The 23,468-nt window shown below is 38.2% G+C and overlaps 1 protein-coding gene across 1 annotated transcript in view; it reads left to right on the top strand.

Annotated features, from left to right (window-relative positions):
• Positions 1 to 1,192, top strand: part of LOC149142008 (meiotic recombination protein SPO11-1-like) — a 277,352-nt gene extending 276,160 nt beyond the window's left edge. The window contains exons 7-9 of the mRNA XM_089448286.1: positions 385 to 505; positions 627 to 690; positions 831 to 1,192. Of these exons, the coding sequence (XP_089304412.1) occupies positions 385 to 505; positions 627 to 690; positions 831 to 957 (312 nt within the window). The 3' untranslated portion in view covers positions 958 to 1,192. The remainder of the gene's footprint in view (positions 1 to 384; positions 506 to 626; positions 691 to 830) is intronic.
• The last annotated feature ends 22,276 nt before the right edge of the window (positions 1,193 to 23,468 follow it).

Raw genomic sequence — 23,468 nt, 5'->3', positions numbered from 1 at the left:
TTTTCAGATTTTTTTATTGTTGGTGTATAAAGACCTTTCTTGACCCTTTGATCTTTGAACTCAAATATGAAAAATTACCCTTAAAACCCTATCAATCTAATCTTATCTTAGGAACGGAACGGAAGACTAAAGGAGCATACAACATCTATGTAAAAGTAGATAGGAAAACCATAAAAACTAATATAAATTGGATAGGAACGAAAGACCGCAGGAGGTGGTATCTATTATCTAGAAAGTGCAAAATTATATCGTTCGCATTTAGTGTACCAGATAGCTACTTAATGTTCGTGTATGTGGATTTTTATAGCATTTAGAGACGTAGAAGATGATAAACATTTTATGAAAATATTCATTCCCTTGCCTTGTCTTCCTTGATTGTGAAAGCAAATGGCCTATGACGCCAAAGCTCTGTCAGCCCCGGAGATTCGTTGGCTGGGAGCTTTCCCTTCGGACTGTGAGACCTTCAATATTCCCGATCGATGTCTTATTCCAATGACAGAGACAGGTGATCATTGTCTGTTATTGGAAAAACTTTTGGTGCCTTTTATCAAACCTTTTAATCAATGCCTCTAATTAATTTCCCTGAATGATAATAATCTTCCTAAATTGACTGTTGCACTACCCAGATAGGAGGAAAGCTGAAGCCATGTTGAAAAGATGCTATCTGCAGAAGCACGCGCCAGAATGGAGGTATGAAGATAAGACAGCTGAAGCATTTTAGATAAGGAAATTGTATTCAATTCTTGTGCCGTTAGGACTTCCAACTTACATGATTTACGCAGCCATTGATGTAACTTGAATCTTGAAGTTAAAATTTCCCTTTTCAATAGATATCAGCTGCGCATGATGTTGATCAGAGGCATCAAATTTGAGATTGAAGCAATATCAGCCTTATCATTTTCTCTGCTGTCACAAGAATATATTCCGTCCAAAATCAGAGATGGCTTGTACATATGATTACGTTCGCCACATTTTTCAACCAGATACAGATAATATTCAGTGATTGAAAAGAATTAAAAATATTCGGTTGACTCCAGATTTGCGGTGGAATATTTCACCTTCATGTAAGATACGATGTTTCAGGTTTGCTAGATGGTTAGTATGAGATGTTTCAGGTTTCTGAGATGTTTAGTGTTGCTATGACGATAATGAAAGGTCTTTATTTTAATAATGTTAAAATTAATTTCAATTTAGTTATAATAAAATATTTTTTTTCACCTGTTTAAAGTTAAGTTAATGATTTTTTATAATATTTATTTTATAAGTTTATTTATTTTAAAACAAAGTTTACAGGTTTATTGCGTTTTGAAATGATGGTAATGGGATGCTCTGTTAATGGGAAGTCATCAATTCAAGGTGATATGATTAAAATAAGGTTTATAGAATTTTAATTTAATTATCAATAATTATTAGGTGGATGGTAGGGGATTAACTTTCATAAAATATTTTAAAATATTCTTAGTAATAATCTTAAATCAAAAGTTCAAATTTATTTTTAAAATAATTGTGTTTTTTTATTTTTTTAATCCATTTGATTAATTAAAAAAATGTTATATGAACAACCATAATATGAAATGAGTTTTTTGGGCATGTAGTATTGATAAGTCATGGTATTGGCTCATGATATTATAACAAAACCTATTTATAAATTAACAATCTTCATGATAAAGTGAGGTGAATCTTCATAGTTAAGAATTTTATTAATTGTATATATGTTTAACTTATATATTAATTTTTTTATAATTAATTATAATAATAATTTAATAAAAATTAAAACTTTAAATATTTAAGTATTGTTATATTTCAATTATTAAATTTAACAAATATTTTCATTATGTCAATAAACATGTTTATTTTGGAATAGGTTTTCAAAACTTTAATTTAATTATCAATAATTATTAGGTAAATGGTAGGAATTTAACCTCTAGAATATTTTTTTTATAGTAGTTATCATAGAGGGTTGAGAATTATCTCAAAGGTTGTTATGCATTTTTTTTTTCAATTTAATTAAAAAAAAACTTGTCCACAAGTATTAGATTGGATTTCTATTTTATTTTTATTTATAGCATTGAATTTTTATTGTTTATTGTTTTGTTACATGTTTTTTTAACTAATTATATGTTCAACGCATTTACTAATTCTTTTATAATTAATAATAATAATAATTTAAAATGAAGTTATAACTTAATTAATGTTATGACTTTTTTTTCATTAATGCCAACCATTTAATATATACTGTTGCACTGGTCCAATTTTCCTTTATTATTATACTATAATTTTCCTTTATTATTATACTATTTTTGTGTTTATAATATTATAATTATTTCTGTAAATTTAATTATGATAATGCTTTTAATGTTATCACCATTTTGTAGAGTTTTTTTTCCTATATAGTTTTCAATGATTTAATTAAGAATCAATATCTTTATACCACTTTCTTTTAAATCTTAAATAATATTTACTAGAAATTGAAGCAATGCTTTAAAAAAAAATTATTCTTCATATTAATTAGTTTGTATTTGTACATTAATTATTTAATCATAATGGGTTGAGCCAACACCTAAGTGGAGGAAGGATATGGTGTATTTTATCATATTATATAATATTCCATGATTTTCGTTTTTTCTCAAAATCAAAAATATGTTGCTTTATGATTATCAATTTTTAGCATCAAAATAGGTTTTCCATTCTCCATTAACTATTTTCTCAACTATTTTCTCAACACTATAATGTTAGTGTCAATACTTGTATAAAATAACTTCTATATGTTGTTATTGTTGAACCGAAAGACTCATTCTACAACCCAGTAGGACGTGTAAGGGTGTTTGTCCGTCATCAAAGTTGAAATTTTGGTCATGTCGGCCAAAATAAAATAAAAAATAAAAAAAATCTAAAAAAATAAAAAAATTATACAAAACATTTAAATAATGGCGTCCTATAAAAAAATTTGCACGTGAAGAAATTGGATCCCTCTCAGCTCATGTTAGATCTGTATTTAAGATGATCTATGTTGGGCATACACAAAATTAGGGGAAATAATATGCTTGGATTTGATGATCATGACCTTTGTCTTATCAATGTTCATTGACATACCAAAGGTAGCCTACATAAATCTTTATTTGCCAAAGAACAAAAGGGCACTTCAAAAAAAAGAACAATAATCAAAAGTGTAACACAGAAGAATGATGACTACCTAACCTAAGTAGTGCCAACGCCACCTACTTGTTCTAAACATGCCTGTAACTTGTCAATATAAATGGCATAAGAGAAAGTAAAACCTTTTAACCTCTATAATACAATTATTTCTAATAACCATCCATCATTATCATTGAATTTAGCAATTACTTTCTCATCCAACCTTATTGTAATGGCACTCCACTAAAAATGAAACTTTAGATCTCTTAATATCTACCATAGGTTATTTCTAAGCACGATATCAAAAGATTTCCTAAGTCAATAAAGCAACATTGATTTTATTATTTTGAAATTCCTCTTCAATAATCCTAAGAGTAATTGAGTTGTTCATGTTTGAATGATAGCTTCTAAAACTAGCTTGGCCTTTAGTTGTTTTCTCTTAGCTTTCTAATGATAAACTAATCTTCTTTTCCATAATGATTCCATATAACATGGCTAAAAGAGAATGAATCATAATTGTATTATAATTTGAGAGGTTGTTATTGTCACCACTTTTTTCAAAAAAAATGTTACAGTGAAGTTTTTAATGCTAGATTTTGGAAAACCATGTTTCTCTCCTATATTGGAATGCCTATGAATGAGGGGATAAGAATGGAGCCTCCAATTTTTAAGATTCTCCTTAATAACCTTTGATGTCTTTATCATTCCCTTTTTCAAGATGGGTAACCCTAAACTCAAGTTGGGACTCTTCATAAAAACTTTAATAATTCCAAGAAAGTATCTCAAGTTTGCCAAATGCGTGTATATTATTAGTTTTTGAGTTCATATCCTTAGTAGTTGTTTTATGTATTTCCACTTATAATATGGTTCTATATTTTAGATTTAGTGTTATTGAATGTATTAGAAGAAGTTATATCCAAGTCATTATGGGATAAGTTAGGGAATTTATATCAACTTAAATCCCTAGTAAACAAATGTTTTTATCAAAAGAAGTTGTACATTTTGAGGATATATGATGGGGACTTTGTGATGGGGCATCTAAAATTCCTTACTAATGTGATAAGAAAATTGTTATTTGTTGATATCAAAATTTCTAATGAATATAAATGCATTTTTTTATTGTGTGCTTTACCAAATTCACAGGATAGCCTAGTTGTAGCTACCAGGAGTAATGCAACCACATTAAAGTCATATGATGTGGTTTCATCCTTGTTATCAAAAGAAATGAGGTAGAAAACCATGGGTAGTCAAAGTATTGGTGCCATTGGTTCCTTACTTGTGTAAGACTTCATTCCCAAGAACAAAATAAAAGTATTTCTTCCAGGGGTAGATTTATATCCCTCAGAAAATGCTTAGGGAAATGCTAGAAATGTGATAAAGTTTGGCATTACAAGAAGGGTTGTAGATCTAAATGTATTGATAAAGGGAAGACATTTGATGATCTTCCTTCCATGGAAGAAAAGGCCTCCTTAGATAGAGGGGATGTGTACTTAGCTTCTTCAAGCACACATGTAGATCATGATCTTTAACTAATTGATATTTAAGAGATTACTTGATATTCATAATCATAGGACATGAAAAAGTTAAGTTGTTGCTCAAGGACAGAAGGATTGAAACACTCCTTGGGGTTTTACACAATATAGATCCAGATAGAAACTTGATATATGTAAGTCATATGAGTGATGAAAGTGTGCACACTATGTTTAAAAGGGAAACGTTTGAAATGGTTTGAGGACAATGGTGTTGATGAGAGGGCAGTTCAAAATGGAACTTTGTACAAGTCGTTGGGAAACATTATCACTAATGGGTATAATAGTTTTGTTTTTCCTTAGGTTGGAAGTAAAGAAGATATAACCCCTACTATATTTGAAGAAAACAAAATATTATGGCATCAAATTAGAGAGAAAGACCTTTGAAAATTACATGGTAAAAGTGTGGTTGAAGGTATGTTTAATTGCATGCTAGATTTTGATTTCTATTAACATTGCATTACGGAATATAAAACTAGGTAAGCTTTTCATCTAGTGTTAGAAGAGCAAAGGGAATATTAGAGTTAGTACATAGTGATTTGTTTGGAAATATGCATGTTCCTTCATTAGGCAAATACGTGTACTATGTTGCATTCATAAATGATATCTCAAGGAACACATGGATTTATTTCCAATGAAATAAAATTTGAGGTCATTGGTAAATTTAAAGAGTTTAAAGATCTTGTGGAGAATCATATAGATAAGAAAATAAAGGTGTTGAGGACAAATAATGGTGGAGAGTTATGCAAGAATAGGTTCAAGGAATTTTGTAGGAAGTGTGGAACATAAAAACAAAATATTATTATGTGCACACCTCAACACAATCGAGTTGTAGAAAGGATGAATAAGATGTTGACAGAAAAAGCGAGCATGCATGTTGTGTCAGGTAAAGACAATAATTATGAGCGAGGGAAGTGGATATTGCATGTTACTTGATAATTCAATCACTTTCATTAGTGTTGGTAGACAAAATTCCACATGAGACATGGAATGGTAACAATCCCTCTCTTAAACGTCTCATATTTTTTGGTTGTGATGCATATGTACATGTTTCATAGGAAAATATGAGTGATCTAGATAATAAAGCTAAAAATGTATCGAGGGATAGCTCAAATGGTCGAGTTCCCGTTGATAGTACTCTCCGGGTTTGAGAGGTCACGGGGTCAAATCTCCTCGACGCCCTCGGGGGTAGGCCTGATGGCCGTGCAGCTCTACGTGGACGTAACCTCGGTGCCCCGTGAACCACATCGAAAAAAAAAAAAGCTAAAAATGTATCTTTATTGGTTATAATGTTTGTATAATAGGTTATAAACATTGGAGCCTAGTAACTAAGAAAACTATTTACAATCAAGATGTCGTTTTTGAAGAGGTTAGATATGTTCTCAAACATGAAGTCCTACCAAGGGAAAATAAACTAGAGATAATAGGACTTGATTTAAAGGATGAGAATTAGACTCATAAGAAGAATTTGAATTAGAAGAAGAAGAAGATGATACTTTGTTATTGAGAATATTGGCTTAGGAACGAAGGAAACCAAAAATGTATAATCCACATGATTTTCACTCTAATTTTACTTTATTTATTGCTAATGATGATCCCTTAACTATTAGGGAGGAAGTAGATTTTGAGGTTGTAAGCCGTGGACGACGGTCGTTTCTGAAGAAATGGGTGCTTTGTATAAGAATGAAGCTTGGGATCTAGTTGTATTGTTGGTTAGAAGAAAACTTTTTGTTAGAAAATGGGTGTTCAATAAGAAGTTGAATGTGGAAGGTAATGTGGGGAAGTACAAAGCTTGCTTAGTAGAAAAAGGATATTTCAAAGTATAGGAAATTGATATTGATGAAAAAGATTCTCCTTTTGCTAAATTAACTTCTATTATATTTCTCTTTTCTGTTGTTTCTACTTTTGATCTTGAACTAGAGTACATGGACATGAAAAAAATATTCCTACCTAGGGATATTGAAGAAGAATTTGACATAAAACCACTGAAGGTTTTGCAGTGAAGGGAAAGAAAGAGCTAGTTTGCAAAGCCAAAAGTGTCTCTACATGGGTTAAAACAATATCCAAGGATGTGGTATCAAAAGTTTGATACATATATTGGGACTTAGTTTCTCAATGAGCAAAGTTGATCACTGTGTGTATTGTAAGTTAGTTGGTGATCATTTTATTTATTCGGTCTTATATGTTGATGATGTTTTTCTCATTGGAAACAACAAGGAAATCATCAAGGATGTCAAAATTTAGTTGTCTTCTAAATTTGATATTAAATATCAGTGTTATAAATTTTATTTTGAGCATGGAAATTAAAAGAGATCGGGCAAACAAGAAACTCCAATTTAATAAGAGAAAATGTATCGATACAATTTTGCATAGATTTAATATGTATGAATGTAAATAGGTCAAGGTTCATATTCTTGTAGATGTAAATTTATCTGCAGATCAATGTCCCAAGATATAGGAAGAGGAAGAGGGCATGCCATGTGTTCCCTATGCTAGTGTTGTTGCTAGTTTGATGTATGCAATGCTATGCATTAGGTCGAGAATTGCAAATGCATTGATTACTAATCAAGTATATGTCAAAACCAAGGAAGGAGCATTGGACAATTGTAAATAGGGTTTTTAGGTATTTGCATGTCACTATAGATTATGCATTTTTCTATCAAGGAAGGCCTAGACTGGAAAAAGTGTTATATGCACATGGATTTGTTGCCATATTGGGATGGAGATTTGGATTTTAGAAAGTCTACAAGTGGTTATGTTTTAACCTTATTTGGAGGAACAATCAACTAGATGAGAAAGAGACCATTTGTAGTTTCACTCTCAATTATAGAAGTTGACTACATGGAAACCACTCACGCATGTAAAGATAATATATGGTTATAGAGATAATTTTCAAGTGTTGGGTTTGCACATCAAGATGTCAAGTTAGATTGTGACAAGTAGAGTGTAAACTTTCTAGCAAAGAACCCTACTTATCATTCTAAATGAAAGATATTGATGTTGAATACCACTTTATGATAGATATAGTTGAAGACAAGAAGGTGTTGGTAGTGAAGGTTAAGACTTTGAAGAATGATGCAAATTCCTTAACAAAGTTAGTTAATACTGAGAATTTCCCTTGGTGTAGAGAAACAATGGGCATTGTTTCCCTAAATTATTGATTATGTAAAACCCTAGTCCCTTGTATGCAAAAAAAAAAAAAGCGGGAGAATGTTGGCAATGTGTTATATTCTTTGTACAAATAGGCTCGCATGATGTACATTGAACTAGGCATATTGAGGGGTGATATAGGTCTCCATGCTCAAGGATTTAGGGGAAAATCCCCTAAAAGAAAAACAAAAAAATTGTGCCTTTTTTGGTTGATTTTTGGTGGTTTTTGGCCAATGGTTTTTTACCCATTATAACCTTTGCCACCAAAAGAAAAAAATGTTCTTGTTTTTCTATTTTTGTGCTTTTCAATGAATGGTTTTCAATCCATTGTAATTTTATTCAAGTTAAGGAATTACGAATGTAGTATAATATGGGTTAATGGGTTAGAATTTCGGATGCCACAAGATCCTATATATTGTATTTTAAATGGTGAAGTTAATATAATTAGAGTTAGTGTGGCTTTATGTTTTGTTGGTTTTTTCAATTAAGAATTTCCATGATAAAACTCAAAGTACTATCTGTCGATGGTATTGTTTGCTTTCTTTTTTATCAACAATATGTATGCATCATTATACTACAAAGGCTCAAAACTTACAAGTAGAGTAGAGTTACTTCAAGGTTTATCAATAATCTAGAGTATGAAGAAGCTCCATTGCAAAATAGATATTGTTGTGAATTTATTAATATAATAAGTTAGAACCCTTAAATAAAGCTTAAGGGGTGCTTGGGTGATTAGATGTTCTATTTACTAGATGGAAGTGATTCAATACCCACATAGATAGTTATAATCAACCAATTCAGATATATAAAGTAGATAGTGTTTATTGAAAATATCTTAATAATTCGAAGAGAGAGGGATTTAGTGCAAGGATAGATCCAACTTCAAAAAGGATCATGTTCAATACTTGGATTCAATATATCATTTTTTGGTAAATCTTCTCAAGAGATCCCATCGAGAGATATATGACTAGATCACATTTCAATAGATCCTCTCAAAAGATCCCATTTATAGATAGATTTATTGTAGAGAAATGACTGCAAAATGGATTACATTTAAAAAATACCAAATTCAATAGATCACTAGATAAACCCACTGCAAATATATTCAATGAGAAAAAGGAGTGAGAAATATCCAACAATGTAGACATTTGTATTGGTTATTGGTTTTGTTGTAGGTAAGGATTCATACCCTAATCAATTTCATGGCTTCAATAAACAATGCTTGCAAAATTATAAAAAACTTTCATGGTTCCATGATTTCAATATTATAAAAATATCTATATATTATCCATCTATTTAAACCTTATATATATTAAGGGATAACAAATAATAGAGGTGTGTTACACCTCATATTGTATGATGTTTCACCTTGTGAATTTCATCACATGACAAATACTTGTACGATCACATTAATTGATTACTTCACAAATCAATGGGATTATTACAGGTGCACATACTTTCCTCAATGATTCCCTTGTTGGCCATTTTCGATGGTAGTTGCGTGGTGTTTAGAGGAAAGAAGTTGTTTGCACATTCTTTATTCATGCCCTTGGAGCACATTATGGTTTCCAAAAATTGATTATTAACGCATTATGGTTGATATTGGAGCAATCTTTGTATGACATTATATCTTGGCACTACAATGACATACTTGATATATTTATTTTCTATTAAGAGGAGTGTTTCACAACATTCCATTTTGCTTATGATGTTCTCGTCACCACTTGAATAGGATTAGACATGTTATTGGTGTGACTTGGTGGTACCTTGGCTTAGATGAGTTCCATAGCATGAAGGGTGTATTTTACATATGGATTCAAACAAGACAAATATTTACATGGTAAAAACCCTAAAAATATGTCAAGGAAACATCCACAACGAAATTTATCAGTATTCTTATTGGTCAATAATAAAGATTACAATATTCTCACACCAGGATTACAAAAACCCACACTTATGTCTCTTAGGATACATCAATATATATAATTATCTTGGTGTCATTACATGAGTTACATGAACTACCATTATTACGTAAACCACTATTGTTACACAAATTACCAAATATTTATTTGAAGTAAATATGGTTTTGTTGTAGTGGCTACAACCACCCTCCAAAATTTTGCCTTAGCTTCTTTTTGGAGCCCCCCTACCAACCTTTCACAACCGCATGTCTTGTCTTATCAAGTACACAAGCTTCAATGGTTTTCTTGTAGAATGACAGTCTGTCCATCAAAGCTTGTTGCATCCCCCTCACAGGCTGTTTCACCGTACTTGGTCCAGCTACAGGCTGAGCATCTGCCTTAAGAAATTGTGCAATTCTGGAGGGAAACCAGCCTTCCCTCCAGAAATTGCGCAATTCTGTCTGGCAACCTGTCGGGCTCTAGAATTGTGCAATTCTATTTGTCATTGTTCACTGAGAAAATTGTGTAATTCCTCCCAGCAGGGCTTCTCAGCCTAGAAATTGCGCAATTTTGGGCAGCAGTTAGCTGCTCTACCCAGAAATTGCGCAATCCCTCTGGGTAGCCAACCCAGCTCCCTCCCAGAAATGCACATTTTTTCCTCCTAGTTGAGCAGACTGTTGCATGTGCAATTGAGTCGACCGATTCCCTTCGAGACCGAGTAAAATTGATTTGCATGCATGCGCTGCTCCTCCTAAAGCAGCATGTAAAGGCATCCCTTGATTCACGGATCTATTTTTAGCAACTGGAGGTTACATGCAAGGATCATCTCAGAAACCTCCCATCAAGTGTCGTTTTTCTTAGATTTGTGGCATGCGCGTCACAACCTTGATCTTATCAAAACTCATCAACTGGACGCTGCAGAGCTCATTCCTCACATCGACCTTGTAGCTCTAGCATCCCACATTACATCTAGGAGTCGTTGGCACATTCAACTCAGTTGTCTTGGGGTAAGCCCGCTGCTCATGACTTGCGCTGCATTTTTGGCGCTTTTTGTGTTTCGCTTTGTATGAATGTTGTCTGCTTGATTTCAGTGAGTGCTTGTTGTCGTTTGCATGCATACTAGCTTGTACTAGCATTGTTTCAGTTTTCGTTTGCATCTCACTGTTGTCGCATGCATGACACTGTTTTGCACGGAGGGTCACCGTTGCGGCGACTTGCTTCACACACATGCATGCTTTCCCGTTTTTCAAATCCTGCACTTGTTGTTTGCATGAATGATCATTCACTCTCGTTTGCATGCATCTCACCATGCATTCAGACTTCTCATGTTTTCAGTCACCGGTCAGCCGGATTGGGCTACCTTGGCCCAGACCGTGCCTTGCTCGGTTATCACTGCGCATTTTCAGAAGCGAAAACTCTGCCTTCCCTCCAAAAAATGCGCAATTTTATCCAGGCACTGACCTCCGTTCTTGCATTGTGCAATTCTTGGAGGCAGTGTCCTGTTGGCCCCAGAAACTGTGCAATGCAGTTTGCTGGTTGCATGTCACTGCGGACTGAAATTGCGCATTGCGCAGTTTCAGTGCTTAGCAAACCAGGCTAGACTATGCATTGCATAGTTCCAGTAGTCAGTGAGCCTCTTGACAGCCCGGACTATGCCTTGCACAATTTTGGTAGTCAGTCTCCCCACCTCTCGGTGGAAATTGCGCGACCATCATGATCAGTGACACAGGTATGTTGCAAGTCAGTGCTCAAGTTCGTTTTGGTTTATGACTAACAGATTGCTTGCCATGAGTGTTTCCATGTCTCCAAGTATTGCATGTGTTCATATGCCTCTCAACACTACAAGTACAATGGTTTCCAGGAGAGTAGAGTCGAAGACATCGTTCAGAGCACACTTGGGGATGCAGTCGACCAAGTGTCTATGAACTTGCCTACCCACGAAGACATCAAGTTGTTCGTAGACAAGGACATCAAGATATGACGGCAACAACATCATAGCAAGCATCACCATGAACAACAACTGAAGGCAGCATACCGGATGCAACGAATGCAAGAGGAAGGTTGTTGACAACACAAAGGTAGAACAAAGTTGCAAGCTCAAGCAGATGCACTTGTGATGAAAGCAACTTTGGAGACTCAGGTTATGAGGTGAAGGCGCGACATGAAGGTCGTGCGAAGGTAGAGAATGGAACAGAGAAGGAGTTGCACGTGCTGAAGCAGAAACTCAAGAAAAGGAGTTGCATAGATGAGAGAATGAGTTGCAACAGGAACAGGTACAATAGGGGGGGCAACATGCACTCACAGATGAAAATTCTCTCGTACAAGTTATAGATCCATCCCAACAGCTAGCACAGAGCAGACATGGTGAGCAGTGTTGTTGATCGCATGTAAGGGAATTTAGCAACATGCATGTCATTATGCGCACTCATGCAATCCCACCCATTCAACAAACTCACCAAGGCAAAGACAAGAAGCAAGTCTGAATGGAGCTAAACATGCAGTTGACAGTTGATGCGCATGACCACCAGCACACACTGGAAGATCAGCATGGACACTACGCATAAGTGTGTTGTCGGTTTGTCTGCACCCAAGAATACCATGTGCATGTTAGCAGATGAGTTGGATGGAGGAGCCACACCAATGCACCGGGATGCAACAGAGGCAAGAGTTCGCTTCAACAAGATGTCACCATGGAGCGCATGCACACCATCACAGACGACCAAGCTTGGCATCAGATCACCACCTTCACCATCACAAGCATGTCAAAGAGTTGGTCTCATCACAACGGACCGAGTGTCAGTGATGTCTTTCATGGCTTTCTCAAGCCATTTTATCTCACATGGGCACATGTGCATTGTAATGTAATGTCTTGTCAAGTGGAAGTTCAAGTGTCGATAGTTGGATGTAACAGTCATAGAGCATATGAAGAGTCATGAGGGTAGATGCACTGTCATAAAGGGGAATGTCAAGGGTCACCCCACCCTTTGCTATAAATAGAAACCTCATAACTCATTGTAAGGGCTTTTGGTCAACTAAGCTTCGTTAGGAGTATCTTAGAGAAATCTTGGACAGTATTGTAACGAGCCTTGGCTTTTCCACTGCACAGAGCTAGTACATCTCTTTAAAGGAGTAGGCGGTTATGGCTGTAACGTTCCGCTATCAGAACTAGTGGTTGGACATGGATGTATTGTATGACTGGAACTTACACTTCTTAATATAACAGAGCCAACACGTTTCATGCATATGTTGTATTGTATTCTATGCTATCTGGTTTACTCTAAATGATATATGTATTTGTTTGCTTACGCATGCATGTATGGACTATTCTGTATAAGTATGTATGAATCTTTCTTAAATGTGTTGTTGGTTTAACCATCACTTTGGATTTCTCGCTAACTTGCTTTCCAGCTTGTGATGCATCTTCGCTCGTGTGTTCCCTTCCAAGCCGCGTACTATTACAAGTTTCCAAGGGGCGCACTCACCTCATCCTCAATGTGTTAGAACCTCTCATGCACCTTCCTTGACTTATTGCAGCTGTCACACCCTTGCTACCAACAGGGACATCTTACTTGCCTCTGTGAGAAATCGCGGTCAAGGCATTATCGTACAACCCACTACTGGGACTCCTACACCAAACGGTCTGAGGTGTAATTGGGACTTCTTACCGGGGAGATCCCCTTACATGTTGGTGGGTCCAGCACCGTCAACATTTTTGGTGCTAGAAGGAGGGCCAGATGACAAGCTGAGTCCTCACATCTGTTTTGAATCTCTACATATCTATCATGACTAACTACATAGTTGCTCTTCCGGAGTGTATGTCTTATGGAAACAACTTCATAATCTCGAAAGAGCTCTCGGATAACTTGTCACATAAAACATACGATGGTGGAGGCCACGTAGCCTTGGTTAGGCACATGGTCGGCGTTGTAGGCTCATGCGAAAGACATGGAATCTTTGAAGAATACATGACTTGCGCGTTGTTCGTCTACACGCTTCGAGGGCACCCAATGCATTGGTGTGCCACACTGCTCGAAAAATCTATTCATTCTCTTGCTCATATGGTTGCAGAGATAGACCGTGCTTTCAATCACTTTAACCATAAAGCACTCAATCAAGAAATTCTGAAATTACGAAAAGCACCCGATGAATCTGTTGATCAGTTTTACACATGCTTTTGTAATCTTGCATATCGATTTCCCGAAGATGAAATTGATTGGGAATTTCTTTATGGGAGATTTGAGTATCTTCTTCGCATATCTGAACCCCGCTCAGCACACTTCGGTGATGGAGCTGTGCAATCATAGGCAGGCACAGTTGTTGTCACAAGTGACTGTCCGCCTTCACCTCATCAAACAGCTCCACCACCGCAGAGTGATGTGGGAGATCATGCACACACATCTGTTGAATTGTCACATCCTCCCACCCCACCTGCTCTTGAGATCTGCGCAAATTTGGCTTGCAATCTTGTTGGTTGTCACGTGGATTCATTCCCTCGACCTCCGTCCCCGCGTTCTGTTGATCCTCCGGATTGTATTGTCTTGTGTTCTTCCATTCCGAACTCCTCACCTACTGTGAACGAGGATCAAGTTGTCGACGAAGTTGGTGTTATGTAGCCAACCTGCGCCATCATTCATGATGAGTGTGTGCGGGAATCTAAAGAAGAACCCGCGGTGAAGGATGACTCCCTTCTAGCCGCACCTCATCCGCTTTATCTTGACATCCCTTGTGATTCTGCCACTGCTGATTTCCCCTGTGAAAACCCATTTCCGGATGTTTCTACTTTCGATCATTCACAAGACACGCCTGATGTCAATCTATCATTATAGTGCGGAGAGGACACTTTTTCCTCCAAAAATCTGTCCAATCTGTCATCTGTCATTTTGGAAAATACAGAGGGTGAAAATCTTTGCTTCTCATCTACCCCTCTACACGATTCATCAAATCATAAGGATGCCAACAAACACCTTGAATTTTCTGATCTTGGTTTTCGTGATCTCTCCACTTCCTCATCCGATCACGATGTTGATTCAATCGTTCTTAATCTGTCTAAGACACTGGTCTACAATGATCTATATGTCAATGAAGTCGAAACCCCGTAGACTGTCGAGGCACTTCAGCCCGAGCTGATGGTTATGTCAGGCCCTTGCTGTCCTGAGGCTGGGTTCACTTCTGGTCATGAAATTTTTGAAACACTAAAGGCTCCTCATCACTCTCTGCTTTGCATTGCAGATCAACCAAACACCCATATTTCGCTTCCTCCACTCGAACTACATGATCCCGTCGCTCATGCATTAGAGGAATCTTACATAGAAAGCACACATGCAAAACATAAGTAGTCTACCTTTCTCACGTTTGCTTGCATGACGCAGTTAAGAGAATGCATGCACTCGACATCTGCACGCAGTGTAGCACAACACCATGGCAACTCCACAGAGTGCATGTCATGTGCTTTAACTCATCTTTGTTCTGTGGTCGCCTGTAAGCTCAGAGTGTATCCGTCTTCATCGTTATATCTTTTAGGCTTGTTGGTTTGCACAACTGTGATGTTCGCAAACCATGCCTTCACCAACATGGTTCAACCAATACGCCGGTGGCTGCATTGGAAGTATCACTTCACGTGAAATGACCCATGCATTGTTAGCTTAGGAGTAGGAGTAGTGTTTTCTTTTGGGCTTTTTGCTTGCATGCATGTTTGATTCTTTCTTTGTGTGTTTGCTTGTTTGATTGCTTACTCGCTTTGCTTCCACATTTCTTTTGCTTCTAGCTTTGCTTTTTGGTTTGTGTGCTTGTTATTATCCATAGGTTAGTTTCGCATGGACCATGTGTGACTCTTGAAACAAGCTAGGTAAAGTACAAGAGGACTTGTACAACTATCAACATTTGGTTATCTATTGTCTGCTCTCTTATGTAAGAAGTTGTTGACTTCAGTCCATGATACATCAATGGAAAATGCATATTGTTTGAAGTGAACCTTGGTGAAAACACAACACTTGTGTGCTAACTAGTATCACCTACTCTAGTCGGTTGTTTTTGGGTTAATCCTTGTCATCTCAGTCAAGTAGAGTAAGGTGAAGGGGAAAACCTTAACAAGCACGTCAGAGGTATACATAAACTACTTCTATGAAGGAACAACCTCTTATGCTCTCGATAAGTTGGGATCCCTCTTTTGCCTCTAAAACAAATAAGTTCTATGCATAGTTATGAAGATGAAAAAGTGAAAAAAGTTTGAAAAAAAATGAAAATGAATAAGGTGAAAGAAGAGAAAGGCTTCCTGCGTAGAGAGGTGATGCAAGTAACTTTGCCAGGGTATTGACCAGGCTCATTGGTGGCGGAGCGATGCTTGTGTTCCTGCGTGACTCCGCCAGGGTACTGTCCAGGCCTGCTGAAAGTAGAGCAACACCAAAGATGAAACTAAGGCTTTGACGACTATACTACTTGTGCACCAATATACCCCTCAACCCCAATCAAAACAACTATGTTGACTTGGCTTGGAATGTGTTTCAATCGACCAATAGCTTGGCAGATGCTACATCTTACAATCAAGCAAGTGTGGAAAAGAAGACGAACTGAGAACTGAACAATACTTTCGGAGGTGTTAGACTTACTTTTCACGAACAAGGTCCATTCAGAGAGCTGGAGTTCTACCAGTGGTTTTCCAAGTGTTGTAGCGGCTACAACCACCCTCCAAAATTTTTCCTTAGCTTTATTTTGGAGCCTCCCTACCAACCTTTCGCAGCAGCATGTCTTGTATTGTCAAGTACACAAGCTTCAGTGATTTTCTTGCAGAATGAAACCCTGTCCATCAAAGCTTTTTGCATCCCCCTCATAGGTTGTTTCACCGAACTTGGTCCAGTTGCAGGCTGAGAATCTCCCTCAAGAAATTGCGCAATTCTATAGGGCAACCAGCCTTCCCTCCAGAAATTGTGTAATTCTGTCTGGCAGCCGGCTGGGCTTCAGAATTGCGCAATTCTACCTGTCACTGTTCACTGGTAAAATTGCGCAATTCCTCCCAGCAGGGTTGCTCAACCCAGAAATTGTGCAATTCTAGGAAGCAGTCAGCTACTCTGCCTAGAAATTGCACAATCCCTCCGGGAAGCCAACCCAACTCCCTCCTAGAAATGCACATTTTTTCCTCCTAGCTGAGTAGATTGTTGCATGTGCATTTGAGTTGACCGGTTCCCTCCGGGACTGAGCAAAACTGATTTGCATGCATGGGCTACTCTTCCCAAGGCAGCATGCAAAGTTATCCCTTGATTCAGGGATCTATTTTTAGCAGCTAGAGGTTACATGCAAGGATCATCTTAGAAACTTCTCACCAAGTGTCGCATTTCTTAGATTTGTGGCATGTGTGTCACAACCTTGATCTTATCAAAACTCATCAAATGGGCATTGCAGAGCTCATTCCTCACGTTGAACTTGTAGCTCTAGCATCCCACATTGCATCTAGGAGTCTTCGGCACATTCAGCTCAACTATCTTGGGGTAAGCTCGCTGCTCATGACTTGCACTGTGTTTTTGGCGCTTTTTGTGTTTCGCTTCGTATAAATGTTTTCTGCTTGATTTCAATGAGTGCTTGTTTTCGTTTGCATGCATACTAACTTGTACTAGCATCGTTTCATTTTTTGTTTGCATCTCATTTTTGTCGCATGCATGACACTGTTTTGCACGGAGGGTCACTGTTGCGGTGACTTGCTTCACACACATGCATGCTTTCCCATTTTCCGAATCCTTCACTTGTTGTTTGCATGAATGATCATTCACTCTCGTTTTCACCCATCTCACCATGCATTCAAACTTCTCATGTTTTCAGTCACCCGTCAGTCAGACAAGGTTGCCTTGGCTCGAACCGTGCCTTGCCCGGCTAACACTACGCATTTCTGGAAGCAAAGAATCTGCCCTCCCTTTCGAAATTGCGCAAGTCTAGCCAGTCACTGACCTCTAGGCTTGCATTATGAAATTCTTGGAGGTAGTTTCATGTTGACCCCAGAAAGTGCGCAATGCAGTTTGCTGGTTGCATGTCACTGCTGATTGAAATTTCACATTGTGCAGTTTCAGTCCTCAGCAGGCTAGGCTGGACTGTGCATTGCGCAGTTCCAGTAGTCAGTCAACCTCTTGACAGCCCGGACTATGCCTTGCGCAGTTTTGGCAGTCAGTCTCCCGACCTCCCAGCGGAAATTGTGCGACCTTCAAGATTAGTCATGTTAGCACTCCAGGAAACTCTCCTAGGTTGCAGCTCGGGAGATGCCTGGTAACATATAATCTTTAGTATTGTTCTCGGAACTACTGGAATGGATGATAGTTTGGATCAAGTCAGATAACCATTTCAGCTCTATTCTCACTCAAGACATGCATGAACACCCTCATTAACACAAGGCTTTAGACCACAAATACTCAATAGTTTGTAGATTTAATGGATAGATGGAGAATATTGACAATACCAACAGATCGCATACATGAACATATATGAATGGCTAGCTACAGGCAGCAAATGAACTTACTAACTATACTGGCAGATGCATATATAATAACACATATAAATGGCTAGCTACAATCAGCAAAGAAGCTTGCAAATCTAATACATCAAAGCAGAGATAAGATGACAATTATTTGGCTTTAAACACAAAGAAAACCTAAACAAATTGTTCAATTGCAAGCATAGAACAAAAGAGAAATGAACATTAAACATATAACAACAAAAGAAGCTTGTATTACTAAAGAATGCAGATGAGAAGCTTGAAGGAACAGAGGAGGAATAATCTCCAAAAGTTGAACCCTTGTTACATCTAGTTCTCTGCCTTTTATAGGCCCTTTACAATGCCCCTGAGCTCTCTAGAAGGCTCGGAGTCTTAATCTTGTCTGATCTGTCCCTTAACTGTTTGATTCCCTCAATAGGCAAGCATGGCTCGGTGGTTTTCCTCTTCTGACAGAGGAATAACCATATTCAGATATTTTGGGCAGCCTGCTGTGATGCCTGGGAGCTCTCTCGTGCCAGAGATGCCCCATCATGTTTCTTATGACGGCTGCTATGCTAGCAGGACCGTCCATGCTCTATGATCTCGTTTGATTCGGGTTGCAGCGTGCTGTGGCCCCTCTCTTTCCCTTTCCAGGATCTGTCCGCCGGCTACTGTTTCCCCGCCGGCTTCCTCTTCTGGCATGTAACATTTCTGCGCAACACTTCTCAGTATGGTTGGCCACCTGATCTTGCAAATGGAGTGGTTATCGGGCCTATGAAATCCCTGCAATAGTCCCTTTCAAATGATAACCATGAATGTTTTCTGTTTCATACATAAAACGATGCAACTATGTAAATACCGCCCTTCTCTGTTCTTTTCCGACCTCAAAATTCCTTAAACATGGCCTATTCTCTCATTGGTTCCGCCCTTGGGTCGCTGTTGTGTATCGCAGCCAGCCTGGTCCCTTTGTTCCCCTTGTATTTTGAAATACTTAAAAACACGGGAAATACATGAAAATTGGCCTCCCTCCGAACTTCAAATCTTATGGATTTCATTCCCGAACCCTTTCGGGTTCGGGACTCATCGCAATCGGCATTACCACCTGTATAGAGGCCCTGCTCCTTCGCAATATTCCGATGCGATCTGATCGCAATCACATATCGCTCCAGCCAACGGTCTTCATATAGCACAGCGTATGTTCCTACCGATTGCGAACTTGCAATGCGATGTGGGCCCCCTAACCCTTGGTAATGTTCCGCTGTGATGTAACGATGCGATCCGATTGCAATAATTGATCGCTCAACGTCGGGGCTTTATAGATTATGCTTTACACTACTGCGACTGCCGATGTGACTCGCCGATTAATTGTCCCTTCAGCTTGGCCGATTGTGATTGAGCTGGTTAGATCTAGGCCGTTGATCAGCCAGATCTAGCAGCAGCTGTGCGCTGCTCTGTTCATGCCTGCAATACTCTGTTTTTTTAACTGCTTTGGAGTATTTTAGCCTCCCGATAGCATATTTCCGCCCTTCTAAGGGCTTTTGGCATATGATTGTTTCGGTCTTGGGAGGATCTTAATCAACTCTTGAAGACTTCAAGAGTGTTTTGGATCCATTTTGTGGGCCAAATGCCAACAAGGCTAACACTAGCTCCTTCTGGGGATGAAATCCTTCCTGTGAGGTTTCAAGAATCACAGAGCAATGCCTTTCTTGTAAAAAAAATTAAATCTTCCCCCTAGTGTTCCATTGGGCATGGAGTCTTTTTAGCATAAACATAAAAGCTGAAAGAAAAACATATGTACAATAATAAGGTTTTAATGCCTTAAATGAAATAGAGTTTCAGGAACTGCCCATTTACCGGGCTACCAAAAGTGTCTCCTCCTTCCAGATCATGTAGGATGAATGTATTGGTGTGCTGAACTTGAGCGATGACAAAAGGACCTGTCCATAAGGAGTTGAACTTGCCATGGTTAGCTTTCTTTTCCTTCAATGCATCCCATTTTAGCACCCAACACCAACTTGGAAATTATCCACTTTTGCCTTCCTGTCAAAGGTTTCTTTGATTTTCTTCTGATGGACTTGTGACTTCTCAACCAGCTACTCTCTGATCTGCTGTAATTCAACTAGGTTATTCATTCTTCTTACCATGTCATTTTCTTCATCTTGTTCTTCTTGCAAGAACTTAGCCATAGGGAGGATCATTTGGATAGGGAAAACAACATCAATGCCATAAACCAGTTTAAATGGAGAGTTCCCTATGGACTTTTTGATGGAAACTCTGTCAGCCCATAGTGCAAACTTTAACTTGGAATGGCAACTATTTTTGTTGTCCTCTAACAGTTTTTCGATTATCCTTACCAGACTCTTGTTAGATGATTCTGCCAGGCCATTACCTTGAGGGTTATATGAGGTAGAATGCACCACTTGAATGCCCATGGATTCAATCATGTCCATCAATTCTTTTGCCTTAAAAGCTGCTGCATTATCAGTGACTAGTTTGGTTGGGCAACCAAATCTAGTGAAAATATTCTCATTCAAGAACTTTATGACAACTTGATGATTGGCATTCTTAGTGGGTATAGCCTCAATCCACTTGGTGAAATAATCAGTGGCTACTAAGATCCATTTGTGTTGGCCACTAGAATGTGGGTTAATCTCACCTATAAAGTCCAAGCCCCACTGTTGGAAGGGACCATTGACATGTATTGGCTTCAAAGGTAGAGATTTTAGCTGTTGTCTTCCTGCAAACCTCTAGCACTTGTCACAAGCTTTTACAAAAGAAAACACATCAGAGAACAACGTAGACCAATAATACCCACTTCTCAATATTTTGTGTGCTGTGGTTTTCCAATAATGATGCCCACCATAGATGCTAGAATGGAACTGGTGTATGACCTCTACAGATTGTTCTTTATCTAGACACCTCAAGAGGATTCCTGATGGGTCTTTCCAGTAAAGCAGTTTTCTGTCAATGTAGAATTTGGTTGATCTGAGTCTAGTGGTACGAGATTGACTTGAACTAAGCCCTGGAGGAACTTCCAACTTCTGCAAGGAATGAACTATGCTGGAATACCATTCGCATGCGATTAGATTTTCAGCCAAGGACTGATTCTGCTTTTGCTCTTTTGATGCTCCCTATGCCTGCTCATAATCTGAATTTAGACCCATGGAATTTATATCTAACAAGCTGCAATTTTCTTCAGCCATAAGTTTAGCCAAGCCCTGGCCTTTGACAATCTTAGTGGGCTTCACCTCTATGTCGAATTCTATGAATTTTGCAATCCATTTTGCCCTCTTTCCATCAATATCTGGCTGAGTTAAGACATCTTTCACTGAGGCTGAGGGCACATATTCAACTACTTTGGAATGCAGAATATAAATCCTAAATGCTTTCAAAGATTTTATGAGAGCATAAGCTTGCTTCTCAATAAGGTCATACCTTAGTTCAGCATCCCTTAGAGTTCTCCTGAAAAAGGCCACAGGGTGCTCTAGGCCTTCATCATTTTTCTACAACAAAATTTCTGCCAGTGTATCATAAGAGGCAAAAGAGAAGATACAAAACCCCTTAGTGTAATCTGGGCTGATTAGAGTGGGATCTTCCATGATAGCTTTCTTGATGGCCTCAAAAGAGCTTCTTGAAGCACCCGTCCATTTTATCTCCGATCCTTTCTTCAGCATGGAAGTGATGTGCTTTACTAACTCTGCAAAGTTTGGAATGAACCTCCTTACAAAGTTGATCTTACCCAGGAAGGATTGGATGCCCCTTTTCGACCTTGGGATGGACAATGTCTGAATGGCTTGAACCCTTGCTGGATCAATCTTCACACCTTCAGCGGAAACAATATGTCCCAGAAGTTTGCCTTCTTCTAGAGCAAACTGTGACTTCTTTGGGTTTACTGAGATTCCGAACTGTCTGCACTTTAGGAAGACCTTCTTCAAATGTTGTAAATGGTCTTTGTGGCTGTTGGAGAAGACTGTTATGTCATCAAGATAAATAAGGACAAACTTGTCCTTCTCTCCCACGAAGGCTATGTCCATGGCCCTCTGAAACATGGCCCCAGCATTCATCAGTCCGAAAGGCATCTTGGAGTACATGAAAGTACCCCAAGGAGTAGTGAAGGCGGTCTTTTCCTGATCTTCAGGATGTACAACAATCTGATTGTAACCTGAAAATCCATCTAAGAAAGACATGACTCTAGCCCCTGAAACCTTTTGCAGCAAGTGTTCCATCTTGGGCAGGGGATAGTTATCTTTTTTAGAGCACTTGTTCAAATTTCTGAAATCGACGCAAAGCCTGATTTCTCCATTTTTCTTCCTTACCACCACAAGGTTGGCTATCCATTTCGAATACCTTAGGGGAATTATGATTTTGGCATCCAACAGCTTCTTGATTTCTTTCTCGATCAAAGGCAGTAAGAGAGGGCTGACAGGTCTTAATTTCTGCTTAAAAGGGGTCGTGTTCTTTTCCAGTGGGATCCTATGCTGAATAATGTCTGGGTCATAGGTTTTAAGATTGCTGTATTCCCAGGCAAAAATATCAGTGAATTGCTTCATGAGGGTGCAATACTCGGAATTTTGGGCAGAAGACAAATGAGTAGAAATATTGATGAATTTTGAATGGGCTGGGCTCCCTATATTATGTTCTAAAACAACAGACTCCTTCTCTGTTTTGGCCAGCTTGTAGGGCACGTCATTATGATCGAAAAGCTTCTCTAGAGGCACCAATCCCTTTGGTATGTGATTATTGGGCAGTTGGACGATGCTTTCTCGGTCAATTTCACTTTTTAGCTTGGACTGGCCGAATTCTTCCATGTTTTCATTTTCTTGGTCGATGTGCATTTAAGCAAATTCCTCAATGACTTGTAAAAACCTATTGATCTCCTCATCATCTTCAAAAGCTCTCCAATATTTGACATTGTCTAGCAGGGACAATCTATATTTTACCTAAACTTCATATGTCAATTTAGGAGGCAAAGGAGGAACAAACGTGCTAGCAGAGACAGCAAGGGAGTCAACAAGTTGGTTCTTCATTCTTGGAATATAAGAAATGTTGAAATCTTTGAAAGAATATTTGAGCCTCCATACCTCATCCCGCTGTGCTTTCAGCCTTGGATGCTTTGCTTGGAACATTTTATTTACCTGCTGAATGATGAGGTCTGCATCTCCAAACACTTGTAGGCCTTTGATACCCATTTCTTTAGCGGCGCTTAAGCCCAGAATCAAAGCTTCATACTCTGCTATGTTGTTTGTGACCTGAAAGGTTAATTTGAAAGACAAATGAATGTATTCCTGTGTTGGGGACACA

This window comes from Pinus tabuliformis, chromosome X (genome assembly GCF_031772625.1).
Source record: "Pinus tabuliformis cultivar Carrire ecotype Pingquan chromosome X, CPIR1, whole genome shotgun sequence".
In the NCBI taxonomy this organism is placed as follows: Eukaryota; Viridiplantae; Streptophyta; class Pinopsida; order Pinales; family Pinaceae; genus Pinus; species Pinus tabuliformis.
Note: the sequence above shows the minus strand (reverse complement) of the source record. Positions and strands in the feature narration are given on the sequence as shown.